Genomic DNA, 26,895 nt, shown 5'->3' with positions numbered 1-26,895 from the left:
TTGATTTGTTTACTTTTTTTTTTGAACTTTTGTCCCAGATGTATAATAGTTGTAGAGCTAGAGCTGTTAAGTTGTATTTTGTCTTTTATTTCTATCTGTGAATTTGTCTCTCTGAGGTAAGGCTCTTTGGCCCACAGGAACGTCCCTCAAATGTGCAAGGCCTTGTTCACAGGTTTGATCTGCTTTCTCTGGCTAGAAAGTATCTGGAGTTTGCGACCAGCGAAAGCACTTTGATAGTTTTATAGGAGGAGGCCACTTTTAAAGTTAATTTCTCACATCTTTGATGCCTGCTTTGATGCTTGGGTGTATTTAATAATTTCTCAAGTATCATTGTAGCTTATTAAGATGACACTGGTCAGAAACAGTCTAAAAGTATGTGCTCATAGCATCAGGTCTGGGCCATCAGTTTGAAAGACCCCCATTGGTTAGCGCTATTTTTGCCATAGGTCCCTTATAAAAAAGGAGTTTGTCTTATATAGTCAAATGCAGCATCCTATTTGAAAAGCACAAAAGGAAAGACTTCTATATTTTGGAGGGCAAATGAACAACTGTTGGGCAAGCCTTAACAGTAGTCACTCTTCTGGACCTTTGCCATAGTTTGGGTTCAATCACTACGCATGCGTGACTTACCTGTGTAGGATACAGGGATCCTCAATCAATATCATGCCAGAGGCAGTGAAAATCAAGTTCTTTGTTTCTGCATCTTGCTCAGTCCTAATGCCCTGTTTCTGCAGTTGCAGGACAGTGTGTGTAGTACTAGAGTTTTCTTTAGATCTTACTACTTTGTCTGCCTTTCTACTTAATGCATGCATCTAGTGTCCGGAGTATGATAAGGCTCTGGATATGATTTGCAATAGCTTTGTCACTGCTGTCACTCTCTATAAACCCTTTGTTTTCATTGTACTGCAGTTGTGAAAGGACTTGAGCGACATCAATGGTACTATAAATGTTCTGTAGAAATCCTTGTATAATAGGAAACATATAAACTGTGTCCAGATAGCTGTTTCAGTCTGTGTTAGGTGTAAGCACTGTAAGTACAACCTGTAGCAAAAAGGTGCTGTGCCAGATACAGCTTAGTTCGTGTGACTGAGTGAAGGAGGCTGTGTCAGTCACTTGTCTTCTGATGGCTTTTGTTAGTATGAAGTGCTGGTCCAAAGTAACACCTTGTCCAACATTACACTTAAAAAAAAAAAAAATTTCTTCAGTGGTAAGGAAATACCACTGCAATGACTTAAGAGTGATGCAAATTTTTAGAACTGCCTTTGCAACCTGAAATTTATTTGGCATGAAAGAGGTGTAGAAAAGTATAGCAGTAGACTTCTGAGTGCTGGCTTTAAGCTTTCAGTTCAGTCACTTTAAGATCCAGTTATCCAGAATCAATGATCTATGCTATGGCCTGTTCTCTGCTAATCTGTATCCTAGGGTCCTTCAGAAATGAGCAGGGATGAGAAATGGAGTTGAATAAGCTCTTTTGGCAAACTGTTGGTTCTTGCTGCCTTTCCTGTATTTTTTTATTCCAGTCTCATGTCAGAGTTGCCAATGCATCTATTGCGTGATCAAAATTCCAGAAAATCGCATCCCATGAAGCATTACATGTATTGACTCTTTTCACATGAACCAGAAGAAATGCCTGTCTTCAAAAATGATATATGTTAATAGGTTGTATACCTATCAAGTGGAGGTGGGGGAGAGAGAGAGATGCTGATTTGGTCTGCATGCTGCAGGTACTTCTGATGTTTTGAGATACCAAGATGTGTAATCTTCTCATGCTGCTTAAAGTGGCTATTGTCTACCCTGTTGGAAACCTTTCGGCCCCTGTGCCAGACTATTGGAGAAATTGTAAAAAGCACATGAGATCAAATTGTACTTGACCAGGAATTGGTTGTTAAAAGCAGTATCTAGCAGTGTAGAATAAAGCAAGCTTTGCAGAATTCTTTAAAAGCAACCACTCCCCCATAGTTAAGAATCAGATCATACTTTTACAAGATATAATGCTACCTGGATTTTCTACATACGCTGTCATGAAAACACAAGATATGTAATTTTTTGGCATGTCTGTTTTTTACCTGTTTAGCCTGCGTTGCTGTGTGCAAACGTGATTCTAAGGCTGTGTGAAGCTTCAAGCTGATTGTGCTCTGCAAATGCTTAAAGTGCTAGCCTGTATTTTAATCCTTATTAAAATAGAGCAGTATGCTGTTGTGTGAGTAATTCTTTGACATTACTGGGAAGAATTGTAGAATAATAGACTGAGGACATAAATGTAAAGGTAAACCCAGTTCTTAATTTTATTAGCTGCTAACTGTTCAGCCAACATTCAGGTGCACCTGGAAAAGTGTGTTTTGCGGGAGGAAAAAAAGAGGGTTGGAGCTGTGCAGTATTGAGGATGCTGAAATGGATGAGAACACAGCATTGCCCTAGGTATTCTTGCCTTAGGACATGCAACCTGTGCCAGCCTTACCTATGACGTGGACTTGAGCAGCTGTAGTTCCTAGCAGTAACAGCGTGCTGCAAAAAATATATAAGGAGAACGTGGGATAAAATACTTCGGAAAAGTACTGGCTTAATGATTGGATAGACTCCTTGCATCCTTCCTAAGGAAAAATAGGAGGACTGAGACAATTTCCAAGAATTGTTGGTATAGTTATACATCCAGTCATGATATGAAGTAGCTAGTGTTTCTTCTTGAATGCATTGAAACATCTTGCATAGGACAATAGTGATTTTAGTCACATGTCTGCAAAACATGTTTAATTAATATACTGGCTTTTGTCCCTGTAGAGCTACGCAAGAGTGTGTGTGTGTGAGGTGGGAAGCAGAGTCTTTTATTGCTTCATGGGGAAACCTCTGTAGAAAATTGCCATTTACTGTCTTTCTTACCTTTATTTCTGATGATTATTTGTTGCAAAGAAGAAAAGCTGGTGGATTTTCAAAAGGATTACCTGTGCATGGGTATTGGCCTTTCATTCTGTGTCCTCCCCATCCCCTCATGAGGGCTTTAAATAATAGGGGTCTAGGATGAAGTGGGGACTGTGATGGCCAAGTTGAGTGGAGAGAGGGGAAATATTTCAGTTTCTGCCTGGAAGAATACGGCAACAAAATAAGTTGCATGTGATTTTTCCGCTACTGCTGCAGGTCTTGTCATCTTAGGCGCATCTTTCTAAGCGTTGGGACTTTGATTTAGGCCCTGTAAGGCAATTCAGATTTAGGCAGGAAATAGTTTGTCTTGCTGACTTTTGTTTTTTGAAAGATTAAATACAAGTGTGCACAGTAATTTGGACAGCTGTAGCTTCGAGTTTGTAAGTATTTTTCACTTGAGATTGTATCTAGTAATTAGGGTTTTCTGTGGTTGTAGGGAAGAATGAAAAAGAATAAGATGACAAAGTGCTTTTGCATAAATATATATTTCTAATACCACAGCAAAGGTTACTTTGTTATGCAAGCTTTGCCCTATTCAGTATAAGGACAGTCATAACACAGTCATGAGAGGGAAAGGTTTTGAATATCGCTCCTTCAGTTAATTTTCAACAGTTTGAATTTTCAGCTTTACATCTCAGTTGAAGGATAATGGTGTTTTGAAGGTAGTTCTAATACATAAAGTTAAAGTTGATTTTTAAAGCCTATTATAATACAGCACTGCACAACTGAACAATGGTACTGTGGAAATTTCTGTTGAAACTTACTCACAAAAATGATGCTGTTTTTGGCTTAGTTATTAAATGGAGCATGAGAGGAAAAATGTGAGATGACAGGGATGAAGTAACTGATGGAATGTGCTCTTGAGCGCTCTTTTGGGGGAATACAGAGGTTCCACTGCATGCTATGCTTTAACTTGTCATACAACTCGGACATTATGCAATGATATGTCTAAAATTGTTTCAGAGAGGCTTTTGCTTTAAGGTTCTGTGTGTTGCCTGTAGGCCTTCAAAACTCACGGGCTTAGGTGTGTCTGTATTGGTTTTGTGCATATGAGCTAGCAAAGCTTTGGAGATTTCATGGAGTAAATAAATGCAGGAAAAGCCCTTTATAAGAGAAGATAATGATCTAAAAATCTCACTTAGGAAGAACCCAGTAGGGTTCAAGAATGCTTTCCCGCTTAGCTGCTAGCATAGAAGAAAATGACAACGTTATTTAGGAAATTAAGGGTAGCTTTTAAAGTCATTTACAAAAATGCAATGAATTAGAGTGGTGCTACATTTAGAACGTGGTCGCATTAGTAACTGTTATGGCCACAATTAAGTAAACCGTTCAAATTTGTGACAAGGTCAGATACTGTGGAGGTAACTAGTGAGCAAAGTTAGATTTAGTCACTCGCTAGTATTTTAAAGGCTTGGCTGCTCTGACTTGGTGATGTAAAGTAACATCTCTGTCCATGATCATACAATTTGAGGATGTTCAAGTTTAAGTGACTGCTGTCATGCTACATTGATGCTGGAACAGTTATAGCTGTTAGTACAGGACTGCAATTTATATAGCTGCTCTTGAAAGAAAAGAGGCTCTTGCTTATGCAGCGAGACTGTTGTCGCATAGCAACTACTGTGCTGAAAGCTTAAATTCAGATGCTCCCTTGAAGTTCACGGTGCCCTAGTAATGCTTATTTTATCTGGGCCTTGCACTGCCTTTATCACAGTAGTGAGTCTGTCGTATACATTTACTATTCTTTTTTCCCAAGCTTGAGAATTTTGTGCAGCATCATGCTTTTTTTAGCCTGATTTTCTGAAGAATGAGGTCTGTGTGATTGCATTTTTCCACTCTTAATAACATGATTAATCACACTGAACCAAATTTTCAGAGAGGCAGAGCTCAAGCTCCTGCGAGTATCATGAGTTTTGATAACTGTTTGGGGTAAGAGAGGTCGCCTGCTGCGCCTAATAGGGGACAGGCCGTTGCCCGCTGGTCCTGTGTCCATGCTGAGGTGGCAGTGGGCTGGCAAGCGAGCATGAGCCTACCATTTGGCTAGTTGGTATGTGTTGCTCCTAATCAATGGTAGCATAGGATGCCATAGGTGGAGAACACAAGTGGGTATTTGGGAGGACTGGGGGGGAGACTTGGAAATGGGATAGAGTAAGAAACCGGCTCTAGATTGCTGTGCTGAAAGCTCAACTTTTCTTTGCATAGTTGCTAAATTTGGTAGATAAGTGAACTGTCTTATGAAGAAAATAGATTTGAGAGAAACTTTGGGAGGTGAACAGGATCCTGACCTACATAAATTGCTTTGAAAAATGCTTTGTATGAAAGTGGCGTTTTTCTACCCCTTGAAGTGTGCTACTACATGTGGAAGCACATGTTCATGTTTACACTTCATCCCCAGAATGGCAGCATAGTTTATCGTGGTGGTTTTTTCAGTGAACCTGTTCACGTGCTTGCCTGGGTACAGGATTTGACCTCAGATATTTGCTGTGATCAAATTTAAAGTGTGAAATTTACTTACGTAATGATCTCCGGAGGTGCTGAAGAATTTGCCTCAATAGCTGTTAATTAAATATCTGTTTAGGCTTTGAATTATTTATGATACTGGGCGCTTCTAAAAAACAAGTAAATAACAGCATAGAATCCGTATGTAACACTGAAGCTTTGAAAGAAGTCCTTATCTTGTGTATTCATTACTTGGGATCATCTAGATGTCATTTTGAGATGTGACACTCACCAGTGTAAAACTCTGCAAAGCATTATGTTGCGTTAACCACGCAGTAACACATACAGTAACACAAACATGCTAAATCTTATTTTAATATAGTATTGATAAACTCCATATATCTTCCTCCTGCTGAGTGACTAATGTAGTCCAGACAGTGTATATTAAAAGACAGGAAGTCCTATATTGTTAGCATTTTATGTATATTATTTTCTTGCATCTGTCTTGCAGTTAATTTCCTGAGGAACTCCTCCTGATTTCTGGATGCATCTTAAGATGTAGTAGCTTGTTGTTGAGTACAGAGATGTTAAATGTGCTTTCTTTAGCTGAGATGATAATGCTGAGTGAACTTAATGAATGTTGTACTTTTAGAATCTACTATGTTAAGATGCTTACCTTCCACATTTGTTATGAAATGGTGAGCAGTATTTATTGCTTAGTTTTATTTAGGTTTAAGTTAAAATATGTTTTCTCTTTTTTTTTTTAAATGAGAGAAAACAAAGTTATTTCCTGCAATAACTATATACAATGGTCTCCTGTGTTTAATTGAACTAATTTATTTCTGGTTGCTTTATCTCTCAGGGTCTGAAAATAAATAGCTCTCGCTCTTTCATACTTTCACAATTCACAAACAAAAGAAGGAATTAAACATCCCTTATGCTTCGTCAGTGACTTGCATTACTGACTTTGTAATAGCTTATGCAAGCTATTAAAATAACTTCACTTATGAACTTAAGCCCAGTCATAAGTTGTTATAATTTCAAGTTTAATTTTTGTTCATATTTTCCAAAGAAGCACAAATTAAAAATATTACTTATTAATGACTGTGTAAGAGAGACGTCAAGGTTTATCCAAATAGAAGTAGATTTTGTAATTCTTAAAGTAGAACTTATTTGCAGGAGTTATCTGAAATGCTATTCTGTAAGGGCTGCAGAAACTTCCCATGGTAATTGGCATTTTTTTGCATTAAGCATCTTTGTATACCTTGGTTTGTGAAATTTTCCTTGTGCTTTTGGAAGTTTAAATATCTTTCCTCCTCTTAATGAACTGTTAATGCTTAGCTGCCTCTTCAAAGGTGCTCATTACCTTTTTTTTTTAAAATTTCATTAGCTTCTCCAATTAATCGCTGTTACTTCATGCTCTTTCTTTTCTTGGGATTTACAGAATATCTATAAGGTTAGGAAGCAACATAATGAACAGCAGCAATTTTTCTGTATCCATTTCAGAACATTTAAAGGAGACAATTACTTTATGGGGAGGAACATAGCTTACACAAAACACTTAGCTTTTAGGCTTGATAAATGTGCAGGTTTGTTTACAGAAGGAATTACGGCCAAAATATATTGGCATTATTTTTTCATGTAAAATAGATGCAGTGCATATACAATCAGCTAACTTCTGCAATAAATGCAGCTTATGATCGTGGGTGCTTGTTATGTCTCATTGGGAGCTGAGGAAGCCACAAAATATTTAAAAAACCAGAGGTCTGAATTCTCATAGTTAGACTGTGATAACTTGTAACTGGATGACTTCAGGGGGATCAAAATTGGGATCTCGAGTTGATATGAGCATGGTGATATTTCTATATGGAAATACATAAAATAATGATGCTAATGTTACAGTTGTGATGGTCAAAGGACACGGGGGAGGAGAGTTTATAGGTAGCAATCATTTCTTTAACTAGAATAGGTAACAGGGTTATACATAGTTTTTGAACGCACAAGCCTTTTGTCAGGTTTGAAAAGAAGTGGCAAACTTAGCTGTAATGCAAGCTGGGAGAATTATTCCAGGTTCAGTGAGAGGGGCTAACCAGAAAGACCATCCAGAAGAAGAGTTAGCTGGTCTGGTGGAGCAGAGGGAGGATGCTAGTCGTGGTTGACAGTGCTTATCTTCTGTGGGAAGAGGTGCAAAGGTCACTTCTTACATGGTATACAGTGTTAGCCATGCAGGCAACGAAAGGGAGATGTTACACTGTGCTGTAAACTCCAAATATGTCTGATTATTATATATATAATTTTTGTGTTCTGTAGAGTTGATAGCCGAGGGGTGTTATACCTCCCTCTTAAGGATCTGGACTGAAGTTTGTCTTTGAATAGCAGTCTTTTAAGATGTGTGGATACTTTATTGGTGTCAGAGCTCATTCTACCTAGTGATTTAATTTTGCTCAGCTAATTTTCATGAATGTCTCTGGTGCAAGAGTAAGGTTCAGGAATTTTGATCTGCTACTGCAAATAATTTGTAATAGATATTGTAATTGGGTGATGTGTTCACAGGTGGTGTTTATTAGGGAAAATCTGTATCTTTTCAATACTTGGCCTGTGGTGAGTTGGCTTCTGATCCCAAGTGAAGTTGGGTGGAGGTGAGGAAGCTGTGTGGAAATTAGGTGGGATGGTTTTGGAAAAAAAACTTCTTCAGAACAGTACTTTTAATTAGTAATACCTGATAACGTCTAATTTTTTTTCCTAGTAAAGCTGCCTTTTACTATGTGGTTTCAATTAGATAAAGTTCAAGAGATTTCCCCTGAACTTCTAAAGCTGTATTACCTGTGCATTCTTTTTATTACACTAATCTAGTTATCTCATGACTTAAGCAAATATAAGCATTTTGTGGAATAGGTTATTTTCAGTCTGTCAGCTGTTACCTTCCTTTTTTTTTTTTTTTTGACGCTCACAAATGAAAAATACGCTGGCATTATGTAGAAGACTTAATTTAAATGAATATGAATTGTTCTGTTGAGAGCCCTCTTGAGAGAGTCTTTCTGCAGATTTGTGGCTAAAAGGTGGTGTATAGCCTCACATGGGGGTAGGGCTGTGTTCAAACAAAGCGTGATATTTATAATTGCAGTATTCCTGCTCTTTAATGAGATTAGAATGCCAGAGCTATTACAGAAACTAAAAACAGTATCATTTGTTTGAAAACCTTATTTTTTTGATTAACTGCTTTGCTGTTGTATGGATAGTCTGTAATTTATTGTTCAGAAAACATTTAATCGTCCTAAAGGTAACACTTTTTAGCAGTACTTTGTGTCAATTTACTCTTTACATGTTATTAAGTTACATAAATATTCTGTAGAGTACAGTGGGAAGCTGTGACTATTTATATGAATCCTTTAATGTCTGTTCCTAGTGTGTTTTGAAGGGTTTGAAGAGCTAGCTAGGCAAGTCGGTATGTCCTTCCTCAAACTAGTGATCAGCTGCTTTAAAAACAAATTGTTTAGTGAGATTCTATTTATTATTGTACTCTTTCTCCTTGTATCAGGCATTGATACTTAGACATATTCCCATTGGTACTTAGATATTTGCCTACCTAAAACCCCAGGCAATCCAAGCCACCTGTCACTGAGTAACTTCTTTAACGCTGCTGCAATACCTAAGATGCTCCATAGTCCAGCTGGTCTTCAAGGCCCATGGCTGTACCTATTATAAACAAGCGAACAAACCAAAAAACCCACCCTTACACCTCGGGATGTGTTCCATGGTCTCCTAGGGGGTGATACGAATACATGTTTGCTTTCCACTTAAGATCAAAACAGGGATTAAAAACAGATTTAGCTCCCCTGACAATGACTTAAGTTTTTGATGAAATGCTGTGTGAGGTTTTTGGTCCTGTGTAAGTAACGATAACCTGACTCATTTATAGACAATGTGCTGAAGATTTTTATATATATGAGCTTGGGAAGCTGTTTGGAATTATGTTTACAAAATAGTCAGGGAACATTTCTAAAACTCTTGAAATGGAGACAAATCGCCCTCACGAGAGATTGAGACCGGGGTGTGTGTGGTTAGGTGCATTTCACTTGTCATAAGCAACTTCTGTGTTTGACAGTCTTTCAGTAATACATTTATTCAAAGAGACAGGACTGCCTTGTAGCAGAATATAGTAAATTTATACACAATATAAGGGAGGATTTCTTCTAGTTGCTTTTTTCTTTTGACAGGTGTTTTAGCTCATGGGAAGTGTCTTCAAAAAACCAAACTTTTAATATGAATGTTTAGATACCTGTAAAAATGTGTCAACTAAAACCGGAATCCTGACTCTTGGGACTGTCATTGCTCATCACTAAATCATATTGGCTGTGGTCACTTCATTTGAATCAAATAAGTTCAGACCCAGGCAGGCAGGTGGAAGAGCGTGAAATATTTGTCAACATGTCCTTTCTATCCTCTTTTATTTTTGATCATATCATAGAGCTAAATTTTCAAACTCCAGTTTTGAAATAAATGCAGGTTGATATAACGTCTATTTTGAAGATCGTTTTTGAAATGCTCCAATATATTTAACGCTACATGTGTCTTAATCTCTAGGAGAAGGAGCTACAGCTGAAGTTTCCTCACCTTTTGTGATTCTGTCTCTATGTACTCTAGTAGTACTGGTAATACTGCTTGCAAACTGTGTCTCCTGCTGTAAAGATCCTGAGATAGATTTCAAGGTAAGCATTTGAAGCTACACATGTATATACAAAGTGGTATTCTTGGCTGCCTTCTGATATCCGTAATACCTGATTACTTACACTGATAGTCTGCAGTTATTGACCCTTCTATGTCACTGTATATTTTCTCTTCTGAAATAGCCAATAACTGTCTATCTGCATGCTGTAAAACATTGCTGCAGCCAGTAATTTTCAGTACTTGGTCCAGGCTGCAGTAGGGATCTTTGTATTTTCAAAATCAGTACTATTTAGTGGGATTCGTAATAAAGTGTACACTTGAGGCAAATTTACTGTAGTTAAAGATCTTTCTTCCTATATTTTCCCATGTTTTCTTTTAATTTATTGTTTTTTAAAATAATGACAGGATTTAATGCATTCCTCTCAAATAAGGATATTGAAGGTACATATCCACCAGAAATTGAACCTCCTTACCATATTGCTCATTCAAATGAAATGCTTTAAACATTTTGTTAAAGAGTAAAATTGTTCAGCTCATTAGGTTTTTTTAATAATCATTTGGTTTAAATCTGCCTTAAAAATCAGGCTCTCACTTTATAATGGATCATGATTTACTGTTTTACCTCTAGCAGGTTCTTTTAATATAATCAAGTTTGTATGTTCAGATATAAAGCTAAGAAAGAAATGTATTAGTCTTAATTTTAAGAAAAGAAATAGTTTATTTACTAAGATTTTTTTTGCAGGAGTTTGAAGATAACTTTGATGATGAAATAGACTTTACACCTCCTGCGGAAGATACTCCCTCTGTTCAGTCTCCAGCAGAAGTGTTTACTCTTTCAGTTCCCAGTATTGCTTTACCAACTCCCTCCCAGTTTCCATCTCTTTCAGGTAAAATAGACCAATTTTTTTTTTTAATGAGAAGCTAGAAGAAGGCAATTTAGTGTCTGAAATGGAGTAGAATTGATTATGCTTGACTCTTCGCTAAATGAGTCCAATTACAATTTACTTAAATTCTACAAAATATATTTATCAGTTTAGGATGAAATGCAGTTCTTCAGAAATCTGCTAACTGATGGCAAGGTGCCATATAAGGTAGCTTCAAAGAATGAAACTTGCTTATATAAGCTTCTCTAGACTACTTTCTTTATACATCTGTATACTTTAAGGGTTTGAAGTCCTCTAGGACGTTTGTGACTTATGCTATTTAGTGCTTATCTTCATGGCTGAGTTGTCATTGGATTTTAGCCATTGGCCTTAAATGGAAGCAGGAGTGAATCTCTTATGACAGCTGTGCTACTGTTTCAGCTGCATCACTTTCTTAATGTGACTGTAAACTTTCCATGCTGTAAATGTGATACTGGTATGAGAGAGCATTAGATTTCTTTTGCCTGTGCAAAATAAGTTTTTTGGAATGTATTCTTGAAAAGGCAAAGTTTCTGTAAAAGGAAACAAACGTCTTGAATATTACAGGAATAGTTTAGCATAAAGTAGTTGTGTTCACATTACATCGCTTCATATACAGTCTTTACATGTATTACTTGCATTACGTAACGTTAGATGTTCAGAGAAGTTTCTAGTTAAATTTCAGTAGCTAGTAGCAATTTTACATGTCAGTGTGTTTTGTAATACAAAAGAAATGTTACTCACCAGTGTTTTAGTGAGTGAGGAAAAATATCTGTTTGTGAAAAATCGTATCTTGTGCCAGCTCTTCTACATTGATATAATTGGTAAAACTATGCTTTTGTCACGCTATTTTGCTTGGAAGCAGTTGAGTAAGATGCACTGGTAAAAGTGTAGCTTTGCTGATGCACCCTTCTCCATACTTAGGAGCCTGTTGACAGTGTGTTATTCCAGTATAGCTGTTCTGGTAGAATGATCCTGATGTAAACCTGGTTTGTGATAGTAAAACAGTGGCCTGTGATTCTCAATCAGGGACAACTAAAAAGGATGTAAATGATTTTTGTGCCTCTGTTTAACGAATTAGACAGCAGGAAGATAGATGCTGCTGAACCTTCTCTATAGTACCGAGTCTACTGTTGCTACTACCAAGCCTCTGCCAGGATCTTGTTGCATGTTGTTTTCTATCCTTTGCCTCTCTGGGCTCTTTATATGAAGTATTTTTAGTCAGAAAATGTCCTCCTTTCCAATAGCAGCTGTAAGTATATAATAAGTAGCTATAAGTAGGGCAGTTGGGCTGAAGAGCAAAGCAGTAGAAACCTTTCTCTGAAAATTATAATTCTCTATGTAACTAAAGTGTTAAAATGCAAAAGCGATAGGTGCTGTGTTGGGTTTGTTCTCTCATTCATGTAGAAAACTTTTGTAAGCAGGTTATTTACTATACCCAACTATGGTATACAATACACTTTTATATTGGAATTAAAACTCAGCCTTTTTGCTGTCTTAGCGAACTATTAAAAAACCCCAAACACTTAGATGTCATATGCCAAATCACTGTGTATCCTTTTTGGAGGGGGATGTTCTGAAGCAGGTTGTTTAGAAGCTGAGAAATGTTTTACTCTGCTCAGTGTTTCTGTCACAGTGTTACCTTAATACTGTATGCATGTCTGACTGTCTTATGCTCTTTAGCCTGAATGTGTGCATGTAATTTGGAACAACTGTTGTAGGAGCTTGTGTTATTTTTTCAACAGTTGTATAGGTAACTTTGTCCATCTGAGTGGTTTGTGTTTTTCTTTCTTTCTTTTTTTTAATTGTTGTGCGTGACAGAGGGATCAAAGTCTCAAGTTTCACGTCAGAGTCTAAACTATATCCAAGAGATTGGAAATGGTTGGTTTGGAAAGGTGAGATGTCTTCCTTTAATGCTGTAGTATTGCAGTTTGAGTTTTATTCCTAGCTAAGTAGACTACTGTATTTCCTTTAAATGATACTATTTCAAAAAAGTAATAGCATAAGAACAACTTTGCATGCACTTTGTAGCTGTGATTAGCGTTTTTTAAATTTGATTCAAGTTTCTTAGAGTTACTTACTAGCTTGACATGTCACTTCTGTGGACTGAATTAATAGATTGCTGTTACTACTAGTTCTTTCTCAGGGGAAAAATCTTGAACGTAAATAAATAGTCTTCACCAAAAACATTTTTTTTTTTGAAAATTGATAAGGAGATCATAGTTGTCAGACTTAGTATGGGTGCTTAATTATCAAAGCTTTACATGCACTGACAAAAGACAAAATCTTTCCTATAGCATGCATATAGAAGCTCTTGTTTTTCTTTGTAAAGCAACTCCATATGTTTTCCTCTGATTAAAGGCAAAAATGGTTCTCATTTTTCAGGTTCTGCTTGGAGAGATCTACACAGGTACTAGTGTAGCAAGGGTAATAGTGAAGGAGTTGAAGGCAAGTGCTGGTCTCAAGGAGCAAGAACAGTTTTTAAGAAATGGAGAACCGTATTAGTAAGTAATATGCTATAGTCGGGCTAACTTGAATACTTCATGCTACTGTGTATGAGTTATGAAAATCTATTTTGTTCAGCGTTATCTCTGCTTCCCCTCACTTGTAACTTAAATGATTGCATTTGGATTGACTGTATATCACTTCTTAAAGTGAGCAAAAATTGAATTCCTTTAAAAGGAAAACCAAGCTCTTTACTTAAATGTATTTGGGAGTCTTTATTTGTACATGACTGTAAAATATACTTGATCTGATTTATTACATTTTTTTCCCCACAGTTTTTCAGAACAAAAGCTCTTGATACTGCAAACCGACCTTTTGTCTAATTGTTTCCAAGAGCTGAGGCTTAATTCCTGATACTTCTGTGTTCTGATAGAAGTATGAGAACTGGCAAGACTCTGTCATCTGATGCGTGTTAATTTCTTTGAAGTTCCCATTTTCAAAAAATGAAGTGCATCATGATGTTAAAAACTAATTGTGTTCAGGTTACTTGCAAGATGTGGGGGGGTATGACAACTAAATTGGGTTCAGCAGTACTCTGTGATCCATAAAGTGTTGGTCTGATGAGAAATGCTGATGAAGTTAGATTGTTTGGTGTTCTCTTCTTTCTCTTGTGTTATGGTTGGAGGACGCTCGGAAGTGTGTGCTTCTACGGCTTTAGTCTATGTATACTAGAAAGGAATTTGGTTTATTGGGGTAGTGTAATTGCTCTTTCCATGTTTTGGCAATAGTGAGAATTCTCTGAAGTGCTGGCCGCTACACATTAACGGCTTCTGCAGATGACTGGTATAGAGAAGCACACTGTGGTTCAGTAGGTGTACCTCGAAGTGTGGCTTACATTGACTGAATGTGTCACCACTCAGTTGTACCAAAGAACTTTCTACACTCTGTGCTTTCTAATGACCTAATTATATTTACATTTAGGTTTAAATTGTTGGCAGTTGTCAGGAGAAGCAGTCTCAAGCTTCCTGCTGCATTGGCACAAGGGTTTTTGAAGTGAGTTAGAAAAAACAACTGCTCTGTCTGGAAACTAGCCTGGCAAACTAGCCTGGCTAAAAAGTTTAGCTTTTATCTGAATTGGTTCTTTAGTGTAGCTCACAAACGAGTTGCATGCAGGAAGACTTGTGCTTAGTATAAGGGACAGTGGAGGTGGGAAGATGGGTGTGAGTCTTCCAGGGCAGTGCTGGCTTAGGTGGTTTTGAGAGTTTTTTTCAGCTGCTCTTATTGCAGCAATACAAAGGAGATGTAAAGATGTAAAGGGGATTTGTGGTTTTGAATACTTGCACCTTTTCCGCCAGTCCCATGTGTGTTGAAACTTCCAGTGGAGATCTCAGATGTGTTGCATTATATTGCAAATAATGTATACTGTAGTCTTTCTGACTGAAAACCAGCGTTTTTCCTTGCAGCATTCTTCAGCATCCAAATATTCTCCAGTGCGTTGGGCAGTGTGTGGAAGCCATTCCTTATCTTCTAGTTTTTGAGTTCTGTGACTTGGTAAGTACACTCACAAAAAAGGCTGCAGTTGGTTTTTGCCCCATGTGAGTTGTAGGTAGTGTATTTACTGCCCTTCACCCATGAAATAATTCTTAGGATGATTTTCAGCATAATCCTGTCCTCTTCCTCATCCCTTCTCTTGTCTTCCTCTAACAATGCCCCCTCCCCACCCCGGTTATCTTCTTATCCTCCTTTCCCCCCTGCCCCTGTTTGGATGAAGCAACTGCCTTCCTGAGCGTTGAGAGAAATGCTAAGAGCATGGAGAAGGGTTTTCTCATGACTTTCTTTTCTACTGTTAGCGCCACAGAAGCCACTGAAGATGGGGAGGGTAGTTGCACAAAAACCTTGCTCAACCCTGCATTCCTGGGCACGTGCTGAAGTTCACCTAGCCTTTGTGAGAAAGGAGATATGCACGTGTAGAAACTTTGGACTGTGCCCAGTGTACATAGAATCTTCGGAGACTTTAGCTCTTTGAATCTTTCAAGCTCTCCTGAATGTGTGCAAGCAGATTTTAAGGGACTGAAATTTGGATGTGGCAACGGATCCATAGTCTTGAAAGACTTAAAGAATCGTTTTATTGCAGCATACCATGGTATTAAAAGAAAAACAAACCCAACATGTCAGATGGCTATCTAAACATTAGCTGAATAGCCGCTTTTAAAGTTTGTGGTCTAGAGGGCATTTAAAGCGGAGTTCGTTGATAAAGCTTGAGAGAAATGAACTCAGGTACATACATGTGTTATTAAAGCTTCAGATTTTCAGAAGTAAAGGAGTTTGCCTTTATAAGATTCAACATGATCCTTTTTTAATCAGCTTTTTCTCTTAAACTCTAGTGCACAAATATAGTTCTAGTTACATTAATTGCCTCAAGCAATTTAAATAAGAATGAACAAGAACTTTGAGTTTTACTGAGAAACATCAGTTAATTTGTGTCCTTAAGTAACTATATTCTTCATTACTGGTCTTGCTCAAATTTATTAGCTGCAGTAAATTAATGAAGCAGAAGAAGCGCTGATAGAATCATTCTTTTCTTTCTTTACAGAAGAAAGCTTAAACTTTTCAAGTGACTCATCCAAGTGAAATGTTCAGTTTTGGGCAAGAATTAGAAAATGCATGCCTAAGGTTAAGCAGATAATGTTCTTGATATTTTTTAATTTGCATAAATAGAATAGTTCATATTGATTTAGAACATGCTGTCAAGTTTGAGATCCTTCAGAAGGACTCTAGAAAAAGAACTGCATTTTACATAGTTTATGCTAATAGATATGCATCTAAATATTTAATCAGATTCAACTCCTGCCATATTTTTAAATAGTTGTTATTAAATATGACTTAAAATTTGAAGATGGAGTAACTTTTAGATTGCCCTACTTTAAGCATACAAAAAAATTAATATCCTTGTTGGATGCCTGATGATTAATGCCAAAAATTGTCATGATCCTGCAAAGTAGTCTGGAAAGGATTTTACTTAGGGGGACAAAATAGATTTTTCACTTCAACTGGGTAGTGAAGTGGTAGTTCTTACAAATTTGAATGTAGCTGGTCAGTCTCATTGGCATGGAAAATAAATGTCTATGCTGATTTCTCTTGCAAGCTAACCAAAACTTGTATTTGAAAAATTATGTATTATAGTATACTAAGCTACAGTTAAACATGACTTGTCTCATATCTCATACTGAAAGTCTAATTTGCTTGAAGAAGTCTTATTTGGAAGACCTAGGCATCCCCCTAGAGATCATAGTATTTTGTTCTCTGTGCACACAAATATACAGGGGCTAGGCAGACAAAATAGCGTTCACTTCAATAGTTTCATGCAGAGGTTGAGAGACAAGTGCAGTGAAAAGGTTAGCTCAGTATCACTGTATGTCACTAATGTTTGTTGTAGTCCTGGGGTCTAATGTGGAGGTAGCGATACTAGAGTGAGGGGAGAGGAGAGACATGAAGGAAGGGGAGAAATGTGTGTGAAGCTGGACAGTGGCATTTGGAATTGAAGGTATGGCTAGGTAACTTTTTTAAAAGACAGTTCATAGACTGCTCTGGAAACTGCTTTTATTGTTGTGGCTGAGGGTGGCAGTTACTGCTTGAATTTTTCAGGACTTGAGTAGGTAATACTGAAAGGTGGTAGGTTCTGCTCTACCTTTCTCTGAAATTGGCTAATGCTGGGAAAATGGAGACGCTTCCAAAACATACCTTCAGTCCAATCCTTTACCCGAGCGTAGGGACGGACTTAGCTGAAGTGGCTGACTACGGGCTCTGCTATCGTGGTGACTTTGTATTGTTCAAACGGGAGGATGTCAAGAGTATTGGTATTTTGCTAGTAGTAGTATAATCTTATGATGGTATTTACCTTGTTGTGTGATTGATGTTTTATGTGTGTGATATATACAAACAAAGAATAAGCTTATTTTAATCTCTGGTGCTTACATGATTAAGAATCTGATGGTTAGCAAAAAGGTGGCTAATGTGCCAACTGTATTTGAGAAGAAGTTCTCGTGTCTCTGGAGCTCTTTCAGGCTTTCACAACGTAGACTTCACAAATTTGGTAATACTAAGTAATGAAAAATATGGCTGTTCTCCTGACAAAGAGTCTGGAGGTTATGGTGGCTGTTTTCGTCAGACTCCTCCAGATTCATGGCATATCACAGCATTCCCTTTTGCAGCTTCTTCTATTAGCCTTTACAGGGACGCTTGACCTTGTCTCAGCTGCTCAGCAGCCCTGTTGGATTATCAATTCTCAGGCTCCTTGGGCCCGAAAGGTCTTATCGGGAGTGCTGGAAGCTGTACTGCAGATAACAAGCTACCACAACAGTTAGCTTTGGTGTTTCTTGGCTGTTTCTGATATTCAAGCTTGCTTGGTTGTATATGCGTTGATGATATTTGCTACCTTTTAGCCTATTTTATAATGTAATTCAGGATGCTCTGTGCCCCTTGCTTTACAAAGCTGGTCAGTTGTACATGAGTGATTAGAATATTCAAATCCTAATTTTCATTTTCCTGTTTTTTAAAATTGTTTACAGTTCTTTAAATAGTGACTATAAAAGAAATGCTCAGTAAGTTTTTAAAGGAATTCTGTATTAGTTTGTTTAGTCTCTTGGTGTAGCCTTCTATGAGTAGTTAACTGTCCACTGCTAAACACTGTAGAATGGTGCTAGGTTAAAAATAGTAGTAGCTATCTTGTTAACTTTAATATATCACCCAGCTGTGTGTGGCCAACCTTTTGTCAGCACAGCATATCTTTTAATGGAATGACATAATTTATGAGTAAAAGTTATTCAAATGTGGAAGTAGCATGTACCTTGTGAGGCTGATTTGCCTATCAAATTGATCTTACAAAAATTATTTGCCTTGCAATTCACTGAGCAGGTGAGGTCAGCAGAATGCAGTATTTGCTTAAAATGCTCTGTAGCTCACTTTAGGCATGTGGCTCTTAGGTGCTTGCCAGCTGTGGCTAGTTCTTTAATTTGGTTGGGCTTTTTCTAATTACTGAAACCAGTATCTTCAAATTAGAGAGTTTTCAATTAAGACTTCTTAACTGGAGTTTTAAAAAATCTGTTTAAAAATCCTAGACTATATCAATATAAGAGGTAAATACGAGGTTTGTCAATGGTATGTTTAAAAAATTAAACTGGGCAATTTATTATGATGTCTTTAGAAATCATGTGTCTTGGATTCAGATTTTTTTTTTTGCAAAAATATTTACTATTTATTAAACTTAGCAGATGCTTAACCAACTTTTTGATGGTGTAAGGGTCATACTGCCATTAAAATGCCCGAAAGTGTTGTGTGGAATGATCACAATTGCTTATGCTGTGAAGCAGTGTTGGATGGAGGGAAAGGAAAGTGTTTTTATTTGTCTAAAAACTTCAAAAGGGGCAATGACAGGTACTGTATGACCTGGCAAGTAACTTTCCAACTTGGCAGCCAGTGTTCAGTGGATGAAAAGTCATTTGTCAGCTATTCTCATTTGTTCAGGATGTTCTTATGGACCAGGTGTGGAATTTGCACAATCAAGGAAACTACAGGAATATAGCAAGTAAATATGCCTTTGGGCCTCAGACTATTGCAGAGAAAAAGCATATCTGATTTAAAGGACTTAACTACAAAGAAGGCTGAACTGATCCTGTTGAGAACTGGGAGGGCTGGGAGGCAAAATCTAGTTGTTGTTCATGGAGTCCCAGGAGAGAAGGAAGTGGCTGTAGTAGAGGAAGTTGGAGAGAAAGTGGAGCCTCCCTCAAGCATGATTATTGACCATGATATATGTTTATGTGTCTGAGCAATGAATATTGCAGAACTGTATTTTATTCTGCTATGTATATGTACACCCTCTGACACTTAACTGTGTAAAACCTAGTACAAGATAGGGCCATTTTCTGACTCATAAAATAGGGATAATATTGATGTATTATCACTGCAGGGAGGGATCACTGGATAATTCAGGCCGGAGGGGAGCTCCGGAGGTCCCTGGTCCCGCCTCCTGCTCCAAGCAGGGTCACCTTGACGTCGGGCCAGGTTGCTCAGGGCTTTCTCCAGTTGAGTCTTGAAAACCTCCGAGGATGGAGATGGCCCAGCCTCTCTGGGCAGCCTGCTCCGCTGCCTGCACGTCCTCATCGGGGGGAAAGGGTTTCCCCACGCTCAGTCCGAGCCGCTCTTGTTTCAGCTTGTGCCTCTTGCCTCTCCCCCTCCCACCATTCAGCACGGCCAAGAGCCTGGCCCGGTCTCCTCGGAAACCTCCTCGCAGGTGCTGGGCGGCTGCTGTCCGGTGGCCCCGAGCCTTCCCTGCTCCAGGCGGAACGAGCCCAGTTCCCTCAGCCTCATCTCACAGAGAAGTGCTGCAAACCCTGACCGTCTTGGCGGCCCTCCGCTGAACTCGCTGCAGTTGTCGATGCCCTCCTTTGGAGGGGGCAAAACCTGGACATGGTGTCTAACTGTGGTCTAACAAGTGCCAATAGAGGGTGGCAATCCTATCTTTTGATCTACTACTGGCTATGCTCCTGTTGATACAACCAGTCAGGGCTGAGCCTTGGAAGGGGATTTTCCTTCCCAGGTACAAGACTTTGTCCTTGCTGAATTTCATAAGGCTCCTTTTGGCCCATTTCTCTAGCCTTTCTAGGTCCCTCTTGACGGCAGCCCAGTCCTTGAATGTATCAGTTTGTCACCCGAATTTGGCAAAAGCAGTGTTCTTAAACCGATACCTAAAAAAGTCTTTGTTAATGCCCCTCTGTGTAGTGATTTCTTTTATAATTTTAACCCTGATTGTTGGCTTAATTGGAATAGAATGGCAAAATAGAACCAATATTTTAAGATGCTGGATTTGATACAAATTATATCTGATATAAAAAACATGTACTTACATGAATTATTTACTAAATAAGGGATGCCACATAGCACTGCTGTTACTAATGCATTTAAAAATTAAAAAGTAATTCCTTGGTGTGTTTCAGGCATTCTAGGAGCTTAATCCATCTGGGACAAACCATAAATAACCAGTTGCTGTTTTAATGAATGACAGCAATTTCACAGGAGATAGTTTGACTTTCTTCAGCAACTTGCTGCCATCTAGAGTCAGTTGAGCAATATGCTCTATACTTATTATAGTCATTAGGCTACCTGATTGGGAACCTGTGTGTCTTCTGGACACTATTTAATTCATACTTCTTTGGAAATGCCTGCTCTAGTAAACCTGCTCTGGCAAGACAGAAAGGGAGGAGTGAATGTATATATGTATAATATGTAATTATTTATATATTATTTATATATATTTTAATATATGTATAATATTGTGTTTTAGATATATATAATGATGTGTGTATATACATATACCCCATAAACTAGTATCATATCAAAGCTGTAATCATAAGTCACAAGGAACCTGCAGGGAAATGCTTCAAAAAAGCAATTCCATAGGATACAAATACTTAAATGTTACCTAATTAGTAGCTTAAAGCAGGACAAAGAGACAATGTAATGAAGGGCTTTAAAAATATTAAATGATATTAAAGTTATGAATGCATTCTGAAAGTGGTATAGCTACCTAGCATATAAATGGTACTTATAAAGCAGATGTTGATGGAATAGTTAGTGGCATGTAATATAGACTCTACTCCTATACAGGACTTTTTTTTTTTTAAACATGAATAGTGTCCACTTTTGTTAAGCAACTGTTATGGCTTATTAAACATCATAACTCAAGTCTGTGAATATCCAGTCAGTCACCTGAGCTGCCACTGCACTGTAACATTTAAATGCCCTACACAGATATTTACTACTTGATTTAAGAGAACTGTAAATTGTCATTTTCAGTTTACCACATTAAGGAGGAATGAGATGCTTCAGTTGCAGTTCTATATGCTCTATGTGAGCACCAGAGGAATAGGAAACTTAGTAATATTGATTTTTTTTTTTTCCTGAAGATGAGAACATTTCAGCCAGTGCAAAGGCTTCTGTCTTCCCCCAATTTGTTCTAGCGTCTTGCTTTTACTGTTGTGCTGTCTTGTCTTGTCTCTCTCATGGCTTCCCTTCAGTGTCCTTCCCAGGCCATGGTTTATGCAAACAGTGGACCTGTACAGTTAAGAAGTGGCAGGTTAGAAGCTCAGCTATGAGAGTAAGAACAATAGTATGAGAAATTTGATCTCTTACCTTTATTAGATCCATTTACTGTAGTCTTACTTTTCCTGAGTGCATTTGACAATATTACTTTTCCCTGCTATTTCAAAGTTGTTCTTTCTTAATAATTTATGGCATACTGTTGTGGGCTCATTAATTGTGTGGATGGTACTCGGTCTTGCCTAGATCCAGTAGAGTTGCTACCATCCTCTGGTGCCTGAATTCCTAGAGAGTGGTGGGTATTAACGTGCTTTTTATATCAAGGGTCTGTTGAGGTGGGGATGTTGGAAACAGGTTTCTGTGCTCCCTTCCTTCTGTCTCTTTGCAAATTCCAGACAGTCAGCTTTGATTTAGAGCATTTTAAACTAATCTCTTTAAAAAGAGAAGTTCATCAAACTCTGGTTTTTAATGGAAAGTATTATTGTTGGCCAACTGTGTACATGCGGGAGTGTGATCTGGAACATTAACTACTAAGTGATTTGATTAAATACCCTTAAAAGGACAATATTATATGCCTTAGGTGCCTTCTGTAAGAGTCCTTATGGAGACTGGAAACTTGATGAGGAGATTCTTTATTAAGCTTGAATCTATTTGTAACTATTACTAACCTTGTTGACTGATATGCAAATAATGTGGTTAGTTGGTTCTTCGTTAAATATGTATATTTTTTAATTCAGCCAACATACAAGACTGGTATTTTCAACTTCTTTTTCAGGGTGACCTAAAAACCTATGTCTGCAATGAGCAGGAACATATTAAAGGAGATTCACAAATAATGCTGCTACAAAGAATGGCGTGTGAGATTGCTGCTGGACTTGCTGTAATGCATAAACATAACTTTGTGCATAGGTATGCTTTCCAGATATTTTTTTTGCTGTAGTGCACTGTAAAATTCATCTAATTCTCTTCACTAAAATTGGTGTGTATTGAAGATAATGTTTTAACATAAACTTTTTTAATTTTACATAACCTAAGTCATGAAAGTATGATGCTTATTGAGATGCTAATTTAACTGCAGTAGTATGGTCCTATGGCTCTCCTGTTTGAAAGCTGATCACCTGCTTAGGTTTACAGTCTATAGAGCACTATCTGCAGCTTAGCCAATCCAGATGATGTGATTGTACAACAAATTCTTGGACCAGTTAAATTTGTGGGCTTTTTAAATTTTATTTTATTCATGTGTTGCTGTACTGGCAGTCTTTCAAAAAATACAAATGTTGTATTTTGCAAGATTTCAGCTCACTGACTTTAAGGACCAGTAACTGCTGAGGCTGATATAGTGAGCAAGACATTTCAGAGTGTTGCCAAAAATCTTTTGCAAAAGGCTCATGAGTAATAGTTACTTAAATCTTAAAGGTGCTCATCCTCATACTTCAAAATCTCACCCTCCAGCCTCAGATCCTCAAATGCTATTTAAAATATTTCTTAAACTGTTTTAATATAATAGAACAGTTGAAAATAAAGGTAAATGGTTATGTTAATAGTTATTTCATTTAAAAATTGTTAAAATCTTACCCGATGTCTGTGTGTTATAATTCTTACCAATTCAGATCTCTTATTTAGTGATCTGTCTCCTTTCTAACTATAAATGGAAAAACAACCCATAACTGCTGCTTTTTTAGTGCACTAAGGATCTGCTGACTGAAGCAGATGCGCTCTCACTAAGTGTTGTTTATATTTAAGTTTCTCTTAATCTTATCTTCAATTTAGAAGAAATCATAAAGGGAAAAGAAATCCTTTTAATCAGAGGAAAAAAATAAAGAAATCTAGCCTTTTTAAGTTAAGGCAGTAGGTATTGAAAGAGAATGGCAGTAACATTGAAATGTTAGGGAAAAAATGTATTCATGAAACTAATTGCTCAAATTATGCTAAGGTGTGTGGGGAGGTGGTTTGTTTTTTGATTTTTTTTTTGTCTTAATTGAAAAGGTGTTAAGGAACTGAAACCATCAACCTTAGACTTGTCATGACTAAAAGACTAAACAGTACGTAACTCTCCAAATGTGGCTTAGCTTGATGAGGCTGTTGGCATCACAAGATGGTTTACTTCAGCTTTTTTTTTTTTGTATTGGCTCAGCCTGTTCTTTGCTGTAGAAACAGCACTTGAATCATTTCTTTAGCAATTTAGGAACTTGTTCTAGAGCTCATCAGTGCACATCATACCTTGCAGACAAAGAAGGCAGAGATCTTGTTTTTAGGGAGAAGCTGAACTCAAGTCTGAAAAAGTGCAAGTGTAAAACGGAACCAAAATCCCTCAAAAAATCCCAAGACCTGACTCAGCTGGTGCCTGATGAGCAGGACTTTTTTTAACTTGTTTAACAACTTTGAATGACTTGAAGCTAGTATCAATCTTAACTGTCAAGCTGAGTGATTGCTTATTTCTTGTATTGTAGCAGCATGGCTTTGTAGGTTTTGTATTTAACAGTGTGTTTTCAGTGGAATACAGCTAAAGTTGGTAAATAATTATCTGTAGATGTGTAAGATTATCACTGTAAATGTTTATTTCTAGCAACACTATCCTAATGCTGTTAGAGTAAGTGGTAAAGCTCCAGCATCAGTGATTTTGTTGTTAGTGGTAAATTCAAGCAGCTAAAGTTGTACTTATTTTCTCCCCCAGGATATTTAATTAAATAGTATAAAACAAGATGGAAAATTTTGGGGTGTACTTGAAAAGGTTGCAAATCTGTTTCTGATCTATGAGGTTCAGTGAAGAACTGAAGTTCTCTTTGGAAGGGAATGTTTCCTTCTCCTGTTGAAGCAGAAAAATTACATGGATTTTAGGCTTTTTACTTCAGTGACTTGTTTTAAGCCCCACGGAGGTAGCGGTAGAGGGCTTGCAGTGTTCTCCGTTGCCTGGTACCTTCCTGTCCCACTGAGAAACTACTTGAGCAGATAGTCTGTGGAGCTCCGTGCAACCGCAGCTACAGTCCTGTCATAAAGCCAGTAGCTTTGTTAAACTTGCATAACTTTGAGTTTGCCGTGTGGGCTTTCTAAAATAGCTTCTTGCTATTACAGCTGCACTGCTGGCTATGAGTATTGTGGTCTGGTTTATGGTGGAAACTGGAAACAAATTATGTGGGTATTTGAGCTTTTAGAGGAATTTTTATGAAATATACTACTTTTTTGATGGTCTGTTTCAAAGACTAAAGGTGTCATTCCATTTCAAATGTAATGTATAGTTTGCTTATTTAGAGGAACTTAATTGGAGGTCTCAGACGCAATTAATTGCTTAGTATCATATTGTAAATTGTTAAGTGTTTGAACCTGATATGAACTGTTGATAGTTCTTGCTTTATGGCAATGACAGGTGTTAGGTAAAGAGGGGCCTATGTTGCTGTGGTGTGTGAACGGTGTAAGTAGATTGATGTTACAGGATGATTAGTGAAATGAAACTACTGCATCTAATTCTTTGTGTAGGTAGAATGCTTGTGAGCATCCTTGGCAGCTGCACAGACGGGAAGTGACTGCGTTTGGAGCTCCTTTACAAAGGACAGCCAGGAGTTGTATCAGGCTTTGAAAACAATTCTTTAGTCGTAGCGTACAATTGTTTAATCACACTAATTGACTGTTGATTCAAAGTCATTTCTAGTATTCTGGGTTTTTTTGTATACAATTTTTGTAAGTCATCTTGTCACTAGGTTTAGGATCATTCAGTTGTATTTTGATTCCAGCATATAGATTTTGCTCGACTGTGTAGTCTAAATTAATTCAGTTTTGATAATGTGGGAGGGGCTACAGGCAAACATAATCCTGTGACCACAAAACAAACCTTGTCAAATAAATCTGCTGTAAGGCGAGACCCTTATATCACCGTTCCTTTTTCTGGTAGTGATAACTGTTTTTAGAGAAGTGCTCTGTCTACAGCATTCCAGGGAGAGATGGGATCTAAGGTAAGCTGAGGAAGGTTTCAAAATTTAGTGAAAGCGTAAACAGCAAAAGAACTATCTTAACATTTAGTCTGGATCAAAATTGTACTTCTGAAATGAATCTCCAAGCTGACCCAGTTACTGTGCCTGGGTTTGCATTATGAGTCGATCTTTTAGTCTTCATGGGCTGGTTTAGTGTCATCTGAAAAGAATGAGATAGGTGCTCCAGGAGCATACCTAATCTGTTGCTGCCATTAGGCATCTGGTCTATGATACCAGACTAGAGCTCATCTGAATAAACCCCTCTGAAACACATACAGTGTGGATGTTGAATCCATAGCACTGGTTTCATATTACTGATCTGCTCCAATTATGGCCTGCTATTTGCTACTGCAACCTATAAATATGCATAATTTCTTGTATTTTGTAAATGGATTTTTTTTGGCTTTTCCATTGATACTTTAAGCTATGCTCTAGCTTTGTTCTAAAAAGTTTCACTAATATGTTAACCCAGTTGTTTTAGTTTGGGTTGAAAATTTCTTCTTGGTTGGTCTGGCTATGTATTTTTGTGTGTTTTTTTTTTTTCAGTGACTTGGCCTTACGGAATTGCTTTCTTACATCCGATTTAAATGTCAAAGTAGGAGATTATGGTATAGGATTCAGTCGATACAAGGTAGGTTAATCTAGTCATGTACACCCCCCCCCCCCCAAGAATTTGGGACTTAAAGTTACAGCAAAAATACAGTAAGGTTATGAACTGATACTAGATCATCCTTTATCTAAATACAGGATTTTTAAAGCATGACTGGAAAATAACTGTAGCAAGCTCATGTAACAGAATATATGATCTTTCTGGAAATGGGTGGAGTTTATGCCTATAGAAGGAAGCTTCTGGTTAAACTTATGTTAATACATCATATTTTCAGTATAAAATAATAATGGCAAGCATTATGCAGAAATTTTAATGATTTTTTTAAAAGAAAATTTAATCAATTTTATTAATGAAAGTTTTTAATGTGTACATACATCAAGAAAGTGCAAAGTTCAAGACACTAAAAATGAGTTTAAGTACTAAACCTTAAATAAGAAGTTGATGTTTAGTTTTTCTAATATCTACTGAACAGTAGATATGCTCTTCCAATGTAGTATTAATGTCTGCCACTGGGGGAAAAATAGGATTAATTTTTTTTAAGGTGCATATACAGATCACACAAAATGATTAATTTGAGGGGGGGGGAAGAAAGGCAAGGGGCTTCTCAAAGTTGATGCAATGTTTGTTCAGTCTTTTTCTGGTTTTCTTTTACCAATAATGTAGGAAGATTATATTGAGACAGATGAGAAGAAACTTGTCCCTCTCCGATGGACTGCACCTGAGTTAGTAACAAGTTTTCAAGACAGGCTGTTATCAGCAGAGCAAAACAAGTACAGTAACATATGGTACGTAGTAGGCTTTAAAATAACTTCTGCAAGAGATCGGGGAATGCATTTTTAAATGTTATGCTAAAAACAGT

At 37.4% G+C, this 26,895-nt stretch overlaps 1 protein-coding gene across 1 annotated transcript in view; it reads left to right on the top strand.

The window, feature by feature from the left end:
• The window catches only part of LMTK2 (lemur tyrosine kinase 2), a 44,661-nt gene that overhangs the window by 4,226 nt on the left and 13,540 nt on the right, over positions 1-26,895 (top strand). The window contains exons 2-9 of the mRNA XM_068908973.1: positions 9,937-10,061; positions 10,763-10,907; positions 12,744-12,817; positions 13,308-13,426; positions 14,831-14,918; positions 22,237-22,370; positions 25,973-26,057; positions 26,700-26,821. Coding sequence (XP_068765074.1) covers positions 9,937-10,061; positions 10,763-10,907; positions 12,744-12,817; positions 13,308-13,426; positions 14,831-14,918; positions 22,237-22,370; positions 25,973-26,057; positions 26,700-26,821 — 892 coding nt within the window. The remainder of the gene's footprint in view (positions 1-9,936; positions 10,062-10,762; positions 10,908-12,743; positions 12,818-13,307; positions 13,427-14,830; positions 14,919-22,236; positions 22,371-25,972; positions 26,058-26,699; positions 26,822-26,895) is intronic.

This window comes from Struthio camelus, chromosome 15, assembly GCF_040807025.1.
Source record: "Struthio camelus isolate bStrCam1 chromosome 15, bStrCam1.hap1, whole genome shotgun sequence".
NCBI classification, from domain to species: domain Eukaryota; kingdom Metazoa; phylum Chordata; class Aves; order Struthioniformes; family Struthionidae; genus Struthio; species Struthio camelus.
The sequence above is the reverse complement of the archived record's forward strand: the minus strand, read 5'-3'. Positions and strand labels throughout refer to the sequence as shown.